The sequence below is a fragment of the Pipistrellus kuhlii genome, unplaced genomic scaffold (genome assembly GCF_014108245.1).
Source record: "Pipistrellus kuhlii isolate mPipKuh1 unplaced genomic scaffold, mPipKuh1.p scaffold_m20_p_44, whole genome shotgun sequence".
Lineage (NCBI taxonomy): Eukaryota > Metazoa > Chordata > Mammalia > Chiroptera > Vespertilionidae > Pipistrellus > Pipistrellus kuhlii.
In genome coordinates, this window is record NW_023425545.1 from 962,666 (window position 1) to 980,082 (window position 17,417).

Here is a 17,417-nt window from a genome sequence, read left to right on the forward strand (position 1 = left end):
TCATGCCTCGCAGGAAGCTGGAGGACTGGATGAGGCCACAGGGAGAGCACCCAGCAGGGCACCCACTAGCAGGTGCACAACGGCCAGTGCCCCAGGCTCTGTCCAGGCCACACTCACCTCTCCGCACCTCCCCTCGCCCGCCCTCCCGGCCCACGGCCCGGCTCCGTCCGCGCAGGGAGGCCTCCGTGGACAGGCAGGGACAGGTCACCCACAGCGCGGGAGGGAGACCTGACTCCGCACTCTGAGCAGCGGATCCCCCACCCGCCCCCACAGGCCCCTGCCGGACGAGGCCCAGGGGGTCGGAGGGCTTCCCTGCAGCCTGCACGGCCACCCCACTTCTCACGCTGTGCCTGGACCACCTCCTGAGCAGGCCCACCACCTCTGCAGGTGGGCCTGAGGCTGCTGTCTTCATGTTGGAGGGGGGACACTCACAAAAGTGTGGGGGCGGCCGCAGGCGAGGCCAGCCAACCCCACGAAACCCTGAGGTGGCAGCAGCAACCCCTTATTTCCAAGAGACGCGCTGGGCGGTAACCCGCTTAGGGCTCTGAAAGCCGGGAGGAGGCCCCGGGAAGGGGGGTGAGCAGAAGGACCCTCAGGGGTCTCACGCCCCGCCGGCGGGAACGGGGGGCCGCTGGTCCCCGGGGTACGGGTGTCGGGGTGGGGGTCAGCAGCTCCCTCCCTGTGAGCGGCCGCCCGCTACGGGAGCCGGGGAGCGGGCCGTGTGCGTGCACGGCGGTGTCATACCTAGTTCTCAGTCTATGGGGCAGGACTCCGCGGCGGCGCTGTGCGTGGGAAAGACCAAAAGCAGACGGTGAACAGGAGCAGACACACATGCATGCACAGACAAACTGCCGCGCCCGAGCCTGGGCTGCTCCTGCTCTGGCTCACAGCCTCGCCGGTTCTAGAACCCTCCCCGGCCGACAGCCCTGCCTCTGCCTCCAGGCTGGCGTCCGCTCTCCCTGGGTGCCCATATTCGGGGAGCACGGTCAGGGCACCCTTGGGGGGGGTATTGGATGTTTCCTACCCGGGCCGCCTTCCCCAGGAGGCCCCCAGTCCGGGCCACCCCTCACCTCCACAGGCATTCTCCTTCCCTCATTGACGCCGCGTCCGCCCGGGGCGCCCCTTAAAACCGTACTGTGTTCCCACGACTACACCGTCATCTCTGCTCTTTCCCGTCATCAGCCTCCCAGCGGCTCTCCCAGGACAACCGCGGTCCCAACCCCTGCCCCGTGTGCCAGTCCGCCCCACTCCCCGGACCCCCCACTCCTCGCTGGTCTCTGAGTTCCCGCCTGCTCACCCCGCCTGTCCGCTTAGCCGCCCTCCCAGCAACACGGGGACATCCCTCCGCCCCTGTGTCTCAGGCCGAGAACCCCAGAGGCTTCTTAGGGGATGAGGTGAGGATGAAGACGGGAGCGGGAGGGTGACGGGGCCGTCCTGGAGGGGAGCGCCGTCCGTGTGGAGAGGGAAACGGAGACGAAGGGCCGGGAAGCTACTGGAGCCCACAGGCCCGCGGTGCCCAGCGGCCGATGGGGAGGAACCTCGGGATCTGCATCGCAGGACAGAAGTCTGACCTTAAGGCCGAGGGGGAAGAGGCCCCTCCGCCCAGGGGGCCTACCCAAGCGGGCACGCCTGCCTCTAGCCCAGCGGACGCTCCGGAGAGTCCCCGCACTGTGCTCCCGCCGAGCCAGAGCCGTCTGACCAGCGAGCAGCCAGGCTGTCCCTCTTCCTAAGAGCCCGGGGCCTCTGCTGAGGGCGCAACGGACAGACACCCGAGGCGCTCACACCTGGACCCTCTCCCGACAGACATCACAGCGCTCGGCTGGTCTGTGACCCCACTTCAATCTCCCATCCCCACCAGGAACCCCAGGGTCCGTCCTTGTCTCACTCCCTCCCCCACCCCCAGAGCGGACCGAACATCAACCCGCAGGCTGGCTGCGGGTGAGGAAGAGGAGGAAGCGGAGGGAATGCGCTCACATTCCCAGCAGCTTGGCTGGCCACACAGTTCCCAGCAGCTCCCTCTGCCAGCAAGTGTGGGGCAGGGGGAGCCCCTCAAGGGAGGTGGCACCTGGATTCCCTCCCCATGGAGCAGACTCAGGGCGGAGCGAGGGCAGAGATGCCACCTGCGGCCGGAACCAGCCGTCCCCATGATGCTTTTCAGAAGCAGCCCTTTTTCTGGACCAGGAACGGATATATCCCCCAAACAGCTTTTTTTCTGGGACAGTCTGTGCCTCTGGGCTTGGGCCCTCTCGGGGCAGGGATGGAACCGAAGCAGGAGGCGCTGGGATGCGGCAGGCCCAGCAAGCGCGGGGCGGGCGGGCGGGCGCGGCGAGAGGCCGGTGCGGGCACAGAGAGAACACGAGCTTCCACCGAGCCCACAGACGCCAGCAGGCCGGAAAGACGCGGAAAGCGAACGGACAGACAGAAGCCCGGCGGGAGGCAGGAAGTGACGTCCAAGCGGACTGGGCCAGCGCTCCGCAGAGGATGCCCGGGAGCCCTGAGGCCCGCTCCCGGCTCCCTGCAGCGGCCGGCGCGTGCGGAGCGTGTCCTTCCCAGGCCGATGGAGCGTGGCAACCACAGGAGGCTCGTGGCTCCAAAGCCTCGGCCACGTACACGCGTAAAGCACTGGACCACGGTGCCGGGGGCTGCTCTGAGGTTGAAATGTCTCCATTTCAGGTGGCGGAGCGGTGACCGGCCACCGTGTGAGGGACAGTGTCTGCTGTAAACCCCGAGGGCCAGTCCGGTGGGCAGACCTGGCTCTGCAGAAGCGGTTGGGGAGCCCCTGGGAGCATAGCGGGTCAGAGGTCAGCACCCACAGAGGCCAACGCGGCTCCTCTGCAGGAAATGGGCCTGGGGTGAGGAGGGGGACGGGCACCCTAACAGCCCTGATGACATGTAAGCTTAGGGCTCCAGGGCGCCCGGCCTGACCTCTCCTTTGGGACCCAGAGCTGAGTCCAAGGCGGCTGGTACCCCAAAGCTCACGGTCACTGGGCAAACTCATTCGTCCACAGAGCCAACTATCCACAGGACAATGACTGACATTTCTTTGGAGAGCCACACTTTTAAAACTTAAAGTCCTTCTAACTTCTTCAAAATAGACTCGCCCAGGCCATGGTATTTTGTGGAAGAGCCACCCTCAAGGGGCCAAAGAGCCTCGCTTTGCCGACCACGGCTCTAGACATGTTGGCTTTCACCTTCCTGCCGAGGAGCCGCGGATGCCCTTCGCTAGGGGCCGGCCCCCTTCCCATGCAGACACAGGGCCAGGCCGCCCGCCATGGGATCTGCGAGATCGCTATGGAGGACCCTGTCGGGCAGATGGGAAAGACGGGAAGGAGAGGGAGAGCGGCTCCCTCCTCCTGGCTGACATTCTCCCTCGGGGCACACACTTCCTCTGGCAGCAGCTCCCAGCGTCAGCACGGGAGCCGCGGGGCAGGAGGTGGGCGCCCCGGGGTGAGTGCAGGGGTGTGAGCAGGGGAGTGACTCCCACCAAGGTCACGTTCAGCAGACTGCCACTCACCGGGTAAGCAGACCTCAGAGCACAGCGTATTGTCCAGTGCTTTCACGCTCGCGTTGTCAAAGTCATTGTTATTGTCACACTCCATGCCTAGAAACGCGCACGTCCTCTGGCCTGCAAGGGAGTGAACGCAGTTAGACGGGCGGCTGGTGCGCCTCTGCTCTGTGTCCTGAACGTACACATCTCAAAGATGGAGACAGACAGACCCGAAAATATGTTTTAAAAAAAAGGACAGTCACTGAGTGGGGAAAGAGAGGACGATAAAGGAATCACACTGTGTGGGCATGTTCCTGGTCTGACCTAGCCTGCCCTTGCCCTAACTGGCCCCCTTCCAGCCCAGCCTGGGGGGCGGGGGAGGCTGCTGACGGCTAGGGAGCTCTGCCAGGGGCGGGGGGAGCTGGGGACCCGTGGGCGTAGCTGCCCTACGCCTGCCTGTGCCTGTGGGCGCTGCTGTGTCTGTGGGTGCTGTGTGTCTGTGGGTGCTGATGTGTCTGTGGGTGCCGTCGTGACTGTGGGTGCCGCTGTGTCTGTGGGTGCTGTGTGTCTGTGGGTGCCGTTGTGTCTGTGGGTGCCATTGTGTTTGTGGGTGCTGTGTGTCTGTGGGTGCTGTATCTGTGGGCGCTCCTGTATCTGTGGGTGTCGTTGTGTCTGTGGGTGCTGTTGGGTGTGTCTATGACCTCAGGGCTCTGCAGGTGCTAAATACCAAAGGTCTCGCAGGTTCCCCAAGTTTGCAGATCAAGTCAATAACCACATTCACCAGTTAGGACCCATTTTCTCACGGGACTTAGGAAATTGTTATTTTGAAGACGTTTCAAAGGGACTAGTCAGAAACCTACAGACGTGAGAGAGGGGTGGGTAGAGTTTTAGCTCTTTTTTTTCAAGCTTCCTCTTTCTATTTCATTTCTTTTTTTAAAAAATATATATTTTATTGATTGTTTTTTAGAGAGGAAGAGAGAGGGACAGAGTTAGAAACATCGATGAGAGAGAGAGAGACATTGATCAGTTGCCTCTTGCACACCTCCCACTAGGGATGTGCCTGCAACCAAGGTACATGCCCTTGACCGGAATCGAACCTGGGACCTTTCAGTCCGCAGGCCGAAGCTCTATCCACTGAGCCAAACTGGCTTTGGCTCATTTCTTAAAAAAAAAAAAAAAAAAAAAAAGGATTTATATTATATATTTTACTGATTTTTTTAGAGAGGAAGGGAGGAGGAAATAGTGTTAGAAACATCTATGAGAAACATCCATCAGCTGGCTCCTGCACACCCCCTCCTGGGGATGTGCCCGCAACCAAGGTACATGGCCTTGACCGGAATCGAACCTGGGACCCTGAGTCCGCAGACCGAGGCTCTATCCACTGAGCCACACCGGTGAGGGAGAGGAAGACACACAGTTCCACCATGGGGGCTACGCAACGCCAGGGGGTAGCAACTGCGGCCTGAGCTTGTCAGGGGGCTGGGACAGTCCCACCGGGAGCCGGGAGCACTGAGGACCCGGGCCTCGTCGAGGAGGCGCCCCAGCCGTCTCGGTCTGCGTGCAGAGGGCGGCCGTCCCCTCCTTCAGGGCGACTTGGCCAGGCAGTGGCCAAGCCTGCATGCGCGCCCCTGAACTCCCCAAGCAACAGCCAGCGCTGAAGCGGAAGCGATGAGGGTGGTGCCTGCACGCCCACCCCGCCCTGCCGGGCCGGGTCTGCTTTGGGGGTGTCCTTCCGGAGCAGAGGGGAGAGCAGAATTCCATCCCCAGCCTGACCCGGCCCCGCCCCCACTCCCCCCGCCCTGGCTCTGCAGGTCACTGTGCTCTTGTCCGCCCCAGAAACAACACCGCTGGACCTGAGGGTGCCCGCAGGCCTGAGAAAACCACTCCGGCAGCTACCGAACCCCCGCCCGCCCCGCCCCGCCCCGCCCCGCCCCTGGCTCCTGGGATTCCCGGTCCCAGCCCCATCCTCCTACAGCAACACCCAACCCTCCTACAGCAACCCCACCCGAAGCCCAGGCCTTCCTCCCACCCCCAGCCGGGGCGCTGGGCTCCGGGGCCGGCTGGGAGCCGGAGCAGGACGGCAGGCGGTGGGAGCTGGCAGAGAACGCGTTAGACATAAAGGGGGAACCGTCCTCTGCCGCACCCCATCCTGACGGCACTGCGGTCCTCGGACACCCCATCCCATCAGGAAGGTGACCTTCCCCCGGGGCACACGGCTGAGGAGTCGTGTCCCGTCCCCCCCCCCCCGCCCCCCCTCGGCCAGGGCCCCTCTGTGCCTGGGAAGAGCAGAGGAGGGAGCGGAGGCCCGGTGGGTCGGTTACCGTCTTCCTGGGTGGGGGACGCGTCGTCTTCCTCCATGACCTCGTTTCCCTGCAACAGAAGGCGGGCGCCTGAGGCTGCAGCCATGGAGCACAGGGACGGAACAGGGCGGGGCGGGATGCCGCCCCCTGTGCACCGGAGATCTGTAAGTCACCGCAGCGGCCTCTGTGCACAGCTCCCCCTGCAGCCCGGAGACAGTGGTCCCAGGACAGTGCGGCCCGAACTCCTCACCCACCCGGTGTGCAGCCCAGGGGGAGAGCTGGACTCAGCAGGGGCCTGGGAGGCGGGCAGAGCGGTGGCCTGGTCTGGGGCGTGCTTCGGATGCGGGCTGGACGTGCCGGCAGTAGCCTGGGCCTGGGTCAGCTGTCCTGCTTTCCAAGGTGGGATCAGGGTCCCAGGAAACAAACCCTTCTGATGGCAAACCCCATCCAGACACCCCTCTAGGACATGTGGCTCCAGAAGTTCTAGAAGTTCCTGACCCTCCCTGTGAGCCGGGCGGTCAGCACACCTTGGTCAAGGCCCTTCTCACGCTGCATTGTCACCCATCTCCCCGTTTGGGGGGTTCAAGGGAGGGAGCAGGCAGCAGCCAGGCCACCCAGGCCTTTATGGCCCCCGGGCCAGCAAGACCCGCACCCCAGACCCCCATGTAACAGCCACTAAGTGACTGGAGGACAAAAGGTGCTCGAAGCCCGCTCAGAGCCGTAACCCGAGACCAGCGCCCTCTGCTCACTGGACACCCCACCCCCTGCAGCTGCTCAGCATGCCTGGCCCGAGCGCCACCTGGGAAGGACTGTTCCGGAACAGCGCCCCTGCTGTCCTCTTCCCTGCCAGCACCAGGGCCCTCTGACCTCCGACCTCTGGCGGGAGGGGCGCCACGTCCCCTGTGGGGGTTACCTCTGCGTCCTGCTCGTCAGCCAGGCCCACGAAGTTGCTGTCCGGGGATGCCGCCGGCATCGCCTGCGAGAGGAACGGGAATGGAGGTGCGACACCCGCCTCTCAGCAAACCCCAACCGTGTCCTCGGGACAGAACTGGTGCCAAGCAGCCCCCGCCGGTGTGGCCCAGTGGATAAAGCGCCCTCCTTCAGCCCAAAGGGTCCCGGGTTCGATTCCAGTCAAGGGCACGTACTTCGGTTGCAGGCCCCTCCCCAGCCCCAGCCCTGGTCGGAGCACGTGCAGGAGGCAACCCATCGATGCGTTTCTCTCACATGGATGCTTCTCTCTGTCTCTCCCTCTCTCTTCCATTTTCCCTAAAAACCAATGGAAAAGTGTCCTCGGGTGAGGATTAAAAAAAAAAAAGTGCCCAGCAGTCTGGCCTGAGGGAGAGCCTGGGCTCCAGCCCCCCATCTCCGTGGCTCCGCTGCCCAGCCCGTGGGGCGCTCGGATGTGTGGCCCGGAGAACAGGGACGCCCGGCCGGCCTTACCTCGCCTTCCTCGGAGGCGGCCCGGCTGGCGGCCCGCGGGGAGGGGAGCGCCTCCCCTTCGTCCTCCGTGCCCGTGCCCGTGCCGGGGGCGACGTAGGAGCCGGACATGGAGGAGACGGTGTCGGTGCTGAGCTGGGAGTGCTGGCTCTGGGAGGACACCATGGACATGACCGACGGGGCCAGGCTGCTGCTGGCAGGGTCTGCGGAGAGGGAGGGGGAGGAGGAGCCGGGTCAGCACGGGCTCCAGCCGAGCGAGGGTCTGAGCCCCGACCCTGCCCCGCGCAGTGAGGCCACAGTGGCCTGGCCTCCCCTCTCCGAAGGGGTTTTAGATGGAAGGTTTTCCTTTTTATCCTTTTTAAAAGCATGTTTTTATTGGTTTCAGAGAGGAAAGGAGAGGGAGAGGGAGAGAGAAACATGGATGATGAGAATCTTTGACCCATTGCCTCCTGCACGCTTGGGGCTGAGCCCCCAAGACGGGCCTGTGCCCTGACGGGGAACGGAGCCGTGACCTGGTTCCCAGGCCCACGCTCACCACTGAGCCACCCGGCCGGGCTGGATTGAAGGTTGTCCAGGGCTCTGCTCCTTTGCATTTAGAGCTTAGAACTCACTCCAGACCAGGGATTTGCAGGACAGTGGGTGAGACAGTGCTTGTCCCCCCCATTCGCCCCGGGGACAGCCAGTCCCTCCCCCTCCAGGGGGGCCGGCTGGGCACCAGCTTAGATGTTCGCTCGCTGCCCAGGTCTGTCTGCTCCAGAGGAATAGGGCTGAGGACTGGCCGGGGGTGGGAGAGGTGGGGGACGCGCCGCCCTCCCAGCTCCCTCGCGTACCTTCCGGGGAGGAGATGGTGGACGAAAGGGGCGTCCCTGTGCACGACGACTGGTCAATGGCTCCTGACGACGACAGGGTGAGGTTCTCACTGTCCGGAGTGACGCCACACTCCTGGGCGACAGGGAGGGAGCACAGTCAATCAGAGAGAGGGCGGGAGGCAGGGCGAGGGGACGCTGGGAGGGCCGGGGTCCCCACGGCCACGGCCACGGCCACGGGTACATGAAGGCCCTGTCATCGCCGTCTCCGGCCCCGTCCGGAGGCCGCTCCCAGGGGAGAGCAGACCTGTCGGTTTGTCCTGCCTGCGGCACGGCATTTGCCGGCCACAAAGCCTGGGCTCGGGTGACACAGGTCAGCGGCAGCTGTGACACGGGACACCCAGCCTTCCTTCTGCAGGGAAGGGACAAAGAGGCAGAGGCCGCCCGCCCGCCGGGCACCCCCACTTGGAAGCCGGGCTAGTTCCGGCTCAGTCTTCTCCCACAACAGCCCCTTCCCCGGCCCGCCCTGACACCCCAGCCCTCAGCCAGCTGGGCCGGCCACCCCAGCCACCCCCACAGATGCAAAGTCCCAGGGGTTCTACCTCCACAGCCCGTTCCCTTTTCTCCGGGCTGCCTACTTTCTCTCTCTTTTTAAAATATACTTTTATTGATTTCAGAGAGGAAGGGGAGAGATGGAAATATCCATGATGAGAATCATTTATCGGCGGCCTCCTGGGGATCGAGCCCACAACCCAAGCACGCGTCCTGACTGGGAATCGAACTGGTGATCTCTTGGTTCATAGAGAGATGCTCAACCACTGAGCCACAAAAGCCAGGCCCAGTGTGCTTTTCTGACCCCAGCTCCGGGGTCCGCTCCCACCAGGCTCAGTGTCTCCCCCCGATCCATCCCCACAGCCCCAGCCGGGGGCCTTCCGGGAACACACCTCTCCCCAAACCACTGACGGCTCAGAGCCTGGACGTCTCCCCTACCCAACGTTCCCCCCTTTGCTCTTCATTTCTGAGGATTCCCACGTCTGGCTCCGTGCCATCCTCTCTCATGCTCGGTTTTCTCCACGTGCCATCGCTCCCACCTCTGCTCCAGCCTAACGGTTCCTATCCTTCAATTCATTCATTCATAGAACACTTCCCTGACTGTGCCAGATCCTGCACATGCCCTGTCCCCCCTGGTCCTCAGCTCCTGAGGGCAGGTCCCCGCTGTCACCCCCGCGAGCGCTGCCGGCTACCTCTCCGGGCTGCGGGGCGGCTGGCCGTGGGGAGAGGCGCGTCTCCGAGTCGCTGCAGGAGTGCTCGTCCTCCTCCTCGCGCAGCACGGAGGAGCTCTGGGAGACGGACCTGTGGGAGGAACAGCCGCTGAGCCGCTGCCCAGTGAAGAACGTTCCCCCAGACCCCGCAGGGAGGGGCGGGCCGCGGGGAGCACCCCAAATCCCGAGGCGCGGGAGGTGAGCGGAGCGCCGGGAGGGACCGAGACCGCTTGTGGGCATCAGAGCATCTGAGTTTCCTCTTCGGCTCTTTCCATCGTTGTGTGTGAACCCGGGGAAAACACTATCATTTCCCCCATCTTCATGGTTTCATCTGTAACGGGTGGGGAACGTCCGGCCCGCGGGCCGGGCCTCCGAGGCCTGCACAGTCACTGGGTCTGGCCCCGCCACAACAGCAGGAGTGAGTCCATTTTAACTTGGCCCGAGAGGGACGCTATGCACACCCAATGGCCCTGGGCAGGAGAGAGGTCCCCCCCTGGTGTCCATGCGACAGGAAGCTTACCCGTCTGAGCCTCAAAGATACAAACCCCAAGATTGCTGTACTGGTCGCCTTCAGACTAAATGATGCCCTAGCCCAGTGGTCGGCAAACTCATTAGCCCACAGAGCCAAATATCAACAGGATAATGATTGAAATTTCTTTTGAGAACCACATTTTTTAACCTTACACTTCTAATGCCACTTCTTCAAAATAGACTGACCAGGTCGTGGTATTTTGTGGAAGAGCCACACTCAAGGGGCCGAAGAGCCGCAGGTGGCTCGAGAGCCGTAGTTTGCCAGCCACGGGCCCAGACCCCATCCCTCCCCTCCCAACAGGACGCCTGCTCTCTGGTCCCCCATCACACCCCCTCTCCTAAGGGACAGGGCGCACTCCCCCAGGGATCGGGGAAACGAGCAGCTCTGGGAACGGCCCAGCGGGCCCACCCTGCTGGGCACCCAGGGCGGAGGGCGCCGAGGAGGTGGGGGACCCCAGGCCAAGCGGGGTGCCTGGCGGCTACTCACTTGGAGAGACTCCTCTTGAGCCTGAGTCCTTGGCCGCTGTCGGGCAGGCGGTCGAGCGGGGAGAGCGCCCGCACGGGGGCCGGGGGGCCGTCGCTGCCGTAGGCGGGCAGCATCCCTGAGAGGTGGCCGTCACCCAGCACGTGGAGGGGCGGGACCGCAGGGGACGGGGCGAGCGGCCCGTTGAGGGCCTCCAGCAGCGACACCACCTCGTAGCCCGGCGGGATGTTCTCGGAGGACTAGGGGAACCACACAGGGTGGAGGGGATCAGCCAGGCCGTGTGCGCGGCTCAGCGGTCCTGTCGACCTGTGACCCTGGCAGGGCGCACAGCCGGGCTGCAGGTTCAATCCCCGGTTGGGGTGTGCTGCTGGAGGCGACCAGTCGATGTTCTCTCTCAGATCAATGTTTGTCTCCCTCTTTCTCTCTCTCTCTCTCTCTCTCTCTCTCTCTCTCTCAAATCAACAAACATATCCTCAGGTCAGGATTAAAAAAAAAAAAAAAAAGTAGCCGAAACCAGTTTGGCCCAGTGGGTAGAACGTCAGCCTGCAGGCTCAAAGGTCCCAGGTTCAATTCCGGTCAAGGGCATGTACGTTGGTTTCGGGCACATCCCCAGTAGGGGTTATACAGGAGGCAGCTGATCGATGTTTCTCTCTCATCGATGTTCCTAACCATCCCTCTCCCTTCCTCTCCATAAATAAATCAATAAAATATATATTTTTTAAAAAGTAGAAAGGGGTTGGGGAACCATCAATAAATCACCCAAAGTGATAACTTTATTAGTATTCTGTGTATTTTCTTCCAATTCTCCCCTCCATACAGTTTCCACAGCTACGATCTGCCTGTGATAACACCTTAGCTCCTGCGTCTTCACCCGCACAGTTCACGCACCTCCTCCCCGCTGCCCCCCCCCGCTGGCCCCTGACAGCGCCTGGTCCTGCCCCCCCGCCGGCCCCTGACAGCACCCGGTCCTGCCCCCCCAGACCCCTGACAGCGCCTGGTCCTGCCCCCCTGGCCCCTGACAGCGCTCGGTCCTGCCCCCCCCCCGCCCCCTGACAGCGCCCGGTCCTGCCCTCCCCGGCTCCTGACAGCGCCCGGTCCTGCCCCCACGGCTGGCTCCTTGTGTCGGATGTTCCGACGGTGACAACAGCCCGAGGCATGTCCCTGTGCCTAAGTCTTTTTTCAGATGATTTCCTTGGTATTAAATTCTTAGGCCAGAGATCTCCACGTATAATTGTGTTTAAGGCTCCTGACATACACAGCTGTTCCCACCCCACCCCACTATCTTTCTAGTTACCCTCCTCAGAGCAGAACAGAAAGCCTACTGAATTCTGCTGGCATGGAGTCTCCTCAAAGAGGTTTTTTCCAATCTGAAAGGTGAGAAATGGTGTCTCCCATTCATTTGCATATTGCTGTTTTTTTTTTGTATTTTTTAAAATGTATTTTTATTGATTTTACACAGAGAGGAATTGAGAGGGACAGAGAGTTAGAAACGTCGATGAGAGAGAAACATCGACCAGCTGCCTCCTGCACACCCCCCACTGGGGATGTGCCCGCAACCAAGGTACATGCCCTTGATCGGAATCGAACCCGGGACCTTTCAGTCCGCAGGCCGACGCTCTATCCACTGAGCCACACCGGTCCCAGCAAGCATATTGCTGATTTTTAATGTGGCCGACTTTGAAAGCAATGCGTGTGACCCTGCTGTGCTTCCTCTTCTGAGAACTTTTTGATATCTTTGAACATTTTTTATCTGTTTCATGCACAGGAGCTACAGCTGAGACACCGGCTTTCCTCTGATGTGAATGCTGTGTAGGCATTTTTTTCTTTATACGGGTGGTTGTTTGCTTTTCAATTTTGGTCATGTCTTACACATCTGAAACCCAAAAAACTTTTTAAAGCTCCTATGTTCTGTTTTGTCTTTATTGACTTTTTTTTTTTTTTTTTAAGAGGAGGAAGGGAGGAGGAGAAAAAAACACTGATTGGCTGCCTCCTGCACGGCCCCCGATTGGGGACTGAGCCCGCACCCTGGGCATGAGCCCCGGCCGGGAATGGAATTGGTGACTTTTGGGGCCTGGGTTGATGCTCAACCATTGAGCCACACTGGCCGGGCTAAAATGTAAATCTGTCACGTGGTGAAATGTGCGGTCTTGGTCCGTTCTGTTCCACTTTAACCTCTCCCGTCCAAAGTCCACCAGCAAGTCCCCGGTGCCTCATCCCAGCCTTTTAACCACGTTCTGCTTGGTTTGCTTTGTTTGGAATATAGTTCGCTGGTTACTCCATGTGCAATCTGTTATCTGGTAAGGAGTAAGCTACACTGATTTTTCCTCCCAGAGAGCTAACTGATTATCCCAGTACCACTCACTGAACTGTAGGTCCAGTGTGGGAAATCTAAGGAAAGTCAGCATCTGCTCCGACACTACACCTTGCACTACAAAACGGAGGGGGATACCTTCATATGCTCGGCTCCCAGCCCCTGAGCCCACCAAATGGGATAAAGAAAACCAGTTATCGCCTGGCCAGTGTGGCTCAGTGGTTGAGCATTGACCTATGAACCTGGAGGTTACGGTTTGAGTCCCTGTCAGGGCACACGATCCCCAGGAGGGGGTGTGCAGGAGACAGCAGATCAATGATTCTCTCTCATCATTGATGTTTTTCTCTCTCTCTCCCTCTCCCTTCCTCTCTAAAATAAAAATATATATATTAAAAAAAAAAGAAGAAAAAAGAAAAACAGTTACCTCCCTCGAGGACTCAGATAAAGACAGTAAACTGTATCCCAACCTAAGACGACCACCCCCTTATTTCTGCTTGGGGGAGTCCCGGAGGAAGTCCGGGGGGGAGGGGGGGTCTGCAGGGGGGAAGTGGGGAGGGCTCTAGGCACGGCCACCACCATCAGGACACCGAATCCCCAACCTCACACTGCAGGCTGGTTTCCAGGCGACACGGGCTCACCCAGCTCCCTGCCCGCTCCGGCCGCAGAGTCACGTACACGCGGGGCCACGGGTGAGCGGAGGAGAGAGACCTCCCGTGGCTTCCCGGGGGCCTGGTTCCGAGCCCGACTCACCGAGTGCTCCTCCGAGTCGGACGTCTGGGCGGAGATGATGGGGTTGAAGCTGGTGGGGGACAGGGGGCCCAGCTTCTTCCTCATGGCGCGGATCTGCAGCAGCGCCCGGAAGGCTGCGGGGACAGAGAGGGGCCGTCAGGCCGCAGGGGCGCGGGGGTCGAACAGAGACCGCCTCCCGCTCCCGCGGCCGGGTGCCCGGGCTCACGCAGGCGACAGATGGGGCAGTTGTTGGCCTGGTAGCGCAGCGTGTCGGCGCAGGTGTTGCACAGGCAGAGGTGGCGGCAGGGCAGGATGAGGGTGTCCCGCACGTCCGAGAGGCACACCACGCACTCGGCGCTGTTGTCACTCACCTCGTCCTCGGCCACCTGCGGGAGACGGGGCAGAGCGGGGGAGACGGGGGCTGAGCTGGGGGGGGCGGGGGACTGAGCCCAGGACAGAAGACACTGTCTAGACAAGGCAGTTTTTGAAGAACCGAGATGAGAAACAGGCGCGGCTCCGTCATCAACCCAAGAACCAGAGGTCACTGGTTCGATTCCCGGTCAGGCACATGCCCCATGGCAGGCTCGATCCCTAGTGGGGGGTGTGCAGGAGGCAGCCGATCAAGGCTTCTCATCATTGATGTTTCTCTCTCTCTCTCTCCCCCTTCCTCTCTGAAATCAATTTAAAAGAAAGAAAAAAATGAAAAAGAAATAGGAACAGAAGCTTATACTTTCATCGGACGTGACACTTTACCAAGTGCGTTCACATTCAGTCTCACGGGCTCTGGAAACTTCTATGAGGCTCACGCTGTGAGGCTGATGTGCCTCTGACCAGTGGGGCCGTGGGGCCGAGCCGAGCCCACGGGGAAAAGGATGGGTTTAACGATCAGTGTCCAGAAGGCTGGCCAGCAAGCGGGGGGAGGACCAGGGGAGGGGGTATCTCAGAGACTGACCAGAGTGAGTTAAGCACAGTCCTCTGAAACGGGGGCAGGAAGAGGCTCTCGGGGCCGCGCCAACGGCGGAGTGCGGTGCCCAGCCTCCCGTCCCGGTGTTACCGAGGGCTTGGCGCGCTGCCCCCGGGAGGACAGGCAGCACGCCGGGGGGACTCGCCTTGGCATCCTGCGTGTTGTACTTGTTCTCGATGCCGTAGATCTCCTGGAGGAGGTAGCTGACCCCGTCCACCTGCACAGCAAACACAGTGTCACGGGCAGGCTGACCCCGGCACAGGTCGGAGCGGCCGCCACGCCCCGCCTGGGCAGCGAGGGCTGCGGGTCACGGCGGGGAACACCGAAGGCTCTCTGCTTGAGAAACACCATCGGTGGTTTGAGGTTTCCACCACCGGGACTCACATGATCAGAGGCATGTGCTGTCCTGCCCTTACCATCGCCCACCGCTGAGAAAGGGGCAGACTAGCCCTGGCCGGTTTGGCTCAGTGGATAGAGCGTCGGCCTGTGGACGGAAGGGTCCCGGGTTCAATTCCGGCCAAGGACACACGTCCAGGTTGCAGGCTTGATCCCCAGAGGGGGACCTGCAGGAGACAGCCGATCCAAGATTCTCTCTCATCATGGATGTTTCTATCTCTATTTCCCTCTTCCTTCCTCTGTGAAAGCAATAAAAATAATTAAAGAGAAAAAAAGGAAGGGGCAGACTAGAAGTGTGGGAGAAGACGCATCCCAATGTAACCTCAGCTGTGGCGTGGACGTCAGGGTGACACACCCTGAAAAGAGAGGCGTGGAAGAGAAAGAGGAGAAGAGCTGGGTAAGGAAGGGGGGAGAGAGAAACACAGAAGGGAGGGATCTTAGAAGAGGCCGGCTGAGGCCCCCCCCCCCCCCCCACAGAGCTGCCCATCTCCAACACACAGCAACATCACCCTCTAACCCTTGTTTCCTATATTTTTTCTTTTAAAAAATATATTTGTATTGATTTCAGAGCGGGAGGGAGAGGGAGAGAAAGATTGAAACACCCATGATGAGAGAGAATCTATGGATCGGCTGCCTCCTCCTGCACGCCCCCCACTGGGAACAAGCCCGCAATCCAGGCACATTCCCTTGACCAGAATTGAACCTAGGCACCTTCCGTCCCCAGGCTGACGCTCTATCCACTAAGCCATACCGGCCAGGCCAGCCCTTGTTTCTTAAAACTCCACCTTCAACACCCAGGCTCAGTCCCATGAGCCTGGGCCCCAGCGGTGCTGATGCCGGTGCTGGCCCGTCCCTGGTTTCCCTAACCCAGGCCCCGCGCTTCAGCCTGTCCTGTCCCTGATTGCATACCCCACCCTCCAGCCTGACCAAGCCGGTCACTAATGCTGCTTGAGCTACCGAAGGCCATCTTCCCTGAGCTTCTGCAGCCAGCCACCATATCCAGGCAGTGCCTGCTCTGCCTCTCTCAAAACATCTCTGAAACAGCCAGCCTGGCTCAGTGGCTGAGCGTCAACCTATGAGGCAGAGGTTATAGTTCGATTCTGGGTCAGGGTACAGGCCCCAGCTGTGGGCTCAATCCTAAGTGTGGGGCGTGCAGGAGGCAGACAATCAATGATTCCCTTTCATCACTGATGTTTCTCTCTCTCCCTTCCTCTCTGAGATCAATAAAATTATGTTGAGAAAGAGAGAGAGAGAGAGAGAGAGAGAGAGAGAGAGAGAGAGAGAGAGAAAAGCAGAGAGAAAGAGGAGGAGAGGGCACAGCAGCCGCCCTCCGGACTCACCACTTGCTTCTGCTTGAGGGGCTTGACGCAGAAGGTCCCGTCCGAGTGCTGCAGGGAGACGGGGCGGTGAGGACCGGGCGCAGGCAGGCACCCGCCCCGGCGCCTCTCTCCGCAGCACGCGGTCTGGGAGCCCTGGGGGGGGGGGGGGGCTGCGGGCTCCCGGGCTGGCAGGGCCTTGCCCGCGTCTGGTCTGACCCTTCCGTTTGGAGGGGAAGAGAAGGGGCCTCGGGGTGGAAGGTCACTCACGATTGGTGGCAGAGCTGGCGCTCGGCCCCGTGGAGCCCCAGACCTCCTCCCCCAGCCCGGCCTCCCCCAGCCCCGGCCTCCCCCAGCCCCAGCCTCCCCCAGCCCGGCCTCCCCCAGCCCGGCCTCCCGGGCCAGAGCCACCTGCTGAGCTCAGGCGGCCGGGACGGGGCTGCCCTGTCCCCCAGGAGAGAGGCGAGGCCCTAGAAAGCCACGCACTCACCTTCTCAAAGGTGCCCAGCAGCACGTGGCAGTGGCCGAAATACTCTGGAGGAAAGGAAGGCACATGGATGAGGAAGGAAAACAAACGACCACCTGACACCCCCGCCCTGTCCCCGATTCCCTGCGGTCCGTGCCCTCACGACGGGGGCACATTACGGAACCCGGGGTGTTCTTGCCACAGACGGCCCTGGGGACACGAGTGGGGGAGGGGGTGCAGACACTGCCCAACACCCACAGGGGCGGCCAGGCTGCCCCAGGCCTCGTGCCCCAAAAGGAGACAGAGGTCCGTACCGTCTCCTTCGTCCACCACGGCGTGGACCACCAGAGGGTAGACCTCCCGGTCCAGATCAAAGCCAAGCTGCAGGGAAAGCGAGGAGGGAAGAAAGCACACGTTTAGCGGCACCGGGCCATCAGAAAGCCGGGCGTTATCAAGAACCTCGTCTCTACCGCCAGCGCGTCGACCTATGAACCAAGAGGTCACGGTTCGATTCCTGGTCAGGGCACATGCCTGTGCATCGTGCTGAATCTACAGTAGAGGGCGTACAGGAGGCAGCCTTTCAATGATTCTTACCAAAGATGTTTCTCTCTCTCCCTCTTCCTCTCTGAAATCAATCAATATATACACTGAGTGGCCAGATGATTATGATCTCTGAACGCATAATAATCTGGCCACTTAGAGTCTATTCTATATAATAAAAGGCTAATATGCAAATTGTCCCCTTGACCAGTAGTTCAACCAGCAGGCAGCCCAACAGCCCATGTCCCCTCCCCCTGGCCAGACCCCACCCATGCACAAATTCATGCACAGGGCCTCTAATAAATATATATATATATATATATATATATATATATCCTGGATGGCCTGATTATTATGCGTTCAGGGATCATAATATGGCCACTGTGTG

General features: G+C 61.0%; 1 protein-coding gene across 3 annotated transcripts in view; it reads right to left on the reverse strand.

The window, feature by feature from the left end:
* Window positions 1-17,417, reverse strand: part of RNF157 (ring finger protein 157) — a 53,218-nt gene that overhangs the window by 9,921 nt on the left and 25,880 nt on the right. For 2 of the 3 annotated variants that reach the window (XR_006739885.1, XM_036412231.2), the window contains exons 6-18: window positions 16,804-16,870; window positions 16,514-16,557; window positions 16,048-16,095; window positions 14,457-14,528; window positions 13,574-13,733; window positions 13,369-13,481; window positions 10,311-10,546; window positions 9,275-9,383; window positions 8,055-8,166; window positions 7,228-7,427; window positions 6,701-6,763; window positions 5,809-5,857; window positions 3,515-3,625 (exon numbers count right to left, since the gene is read on the reverse strand). Coding sequence is in view for 2 of the 3 variants with exons in the window: in XM_036412231.2 (XP_036268124.1) it covers window positions 3,515-3,625; window positions 5,809-5,857; window positions 6,701-6,763; window positions 7,228-7,427; window positions 8,055-8,166; window positions 9,275-9,383; window positions 10,311-10,546; window positions 13,369-13,481; window positions 13,574-13,733; window positions 14,457-14,528; window positions 16,048-16,095; window positions 16,514-16,557; window positions 16,804-16,870 (1,384 nt within the window). In the remaining variant the exon portion in view is untranslated. Of the gene's footprint in view, window positions 1-744; window positions 783-3,514; window positions 3,626-5,808; window positions 5,858-6,700; window positions 6,764-7,227; window positions 7,428-8,054; window positions 8,167-9,274; window positions 9,384-10,310; window positions 10,547-13,368; window positions 13,482-13,573; window positions 13,734-14,456; window positions 14,529-16,047; window positions 16,096-16,513; window positions 16,558-16,803; window positions 16,871-17,417 lie in introns of all 3 variants that reach the window. The other variant, XM_045572139.1, reaches the window with a different exon arrangement.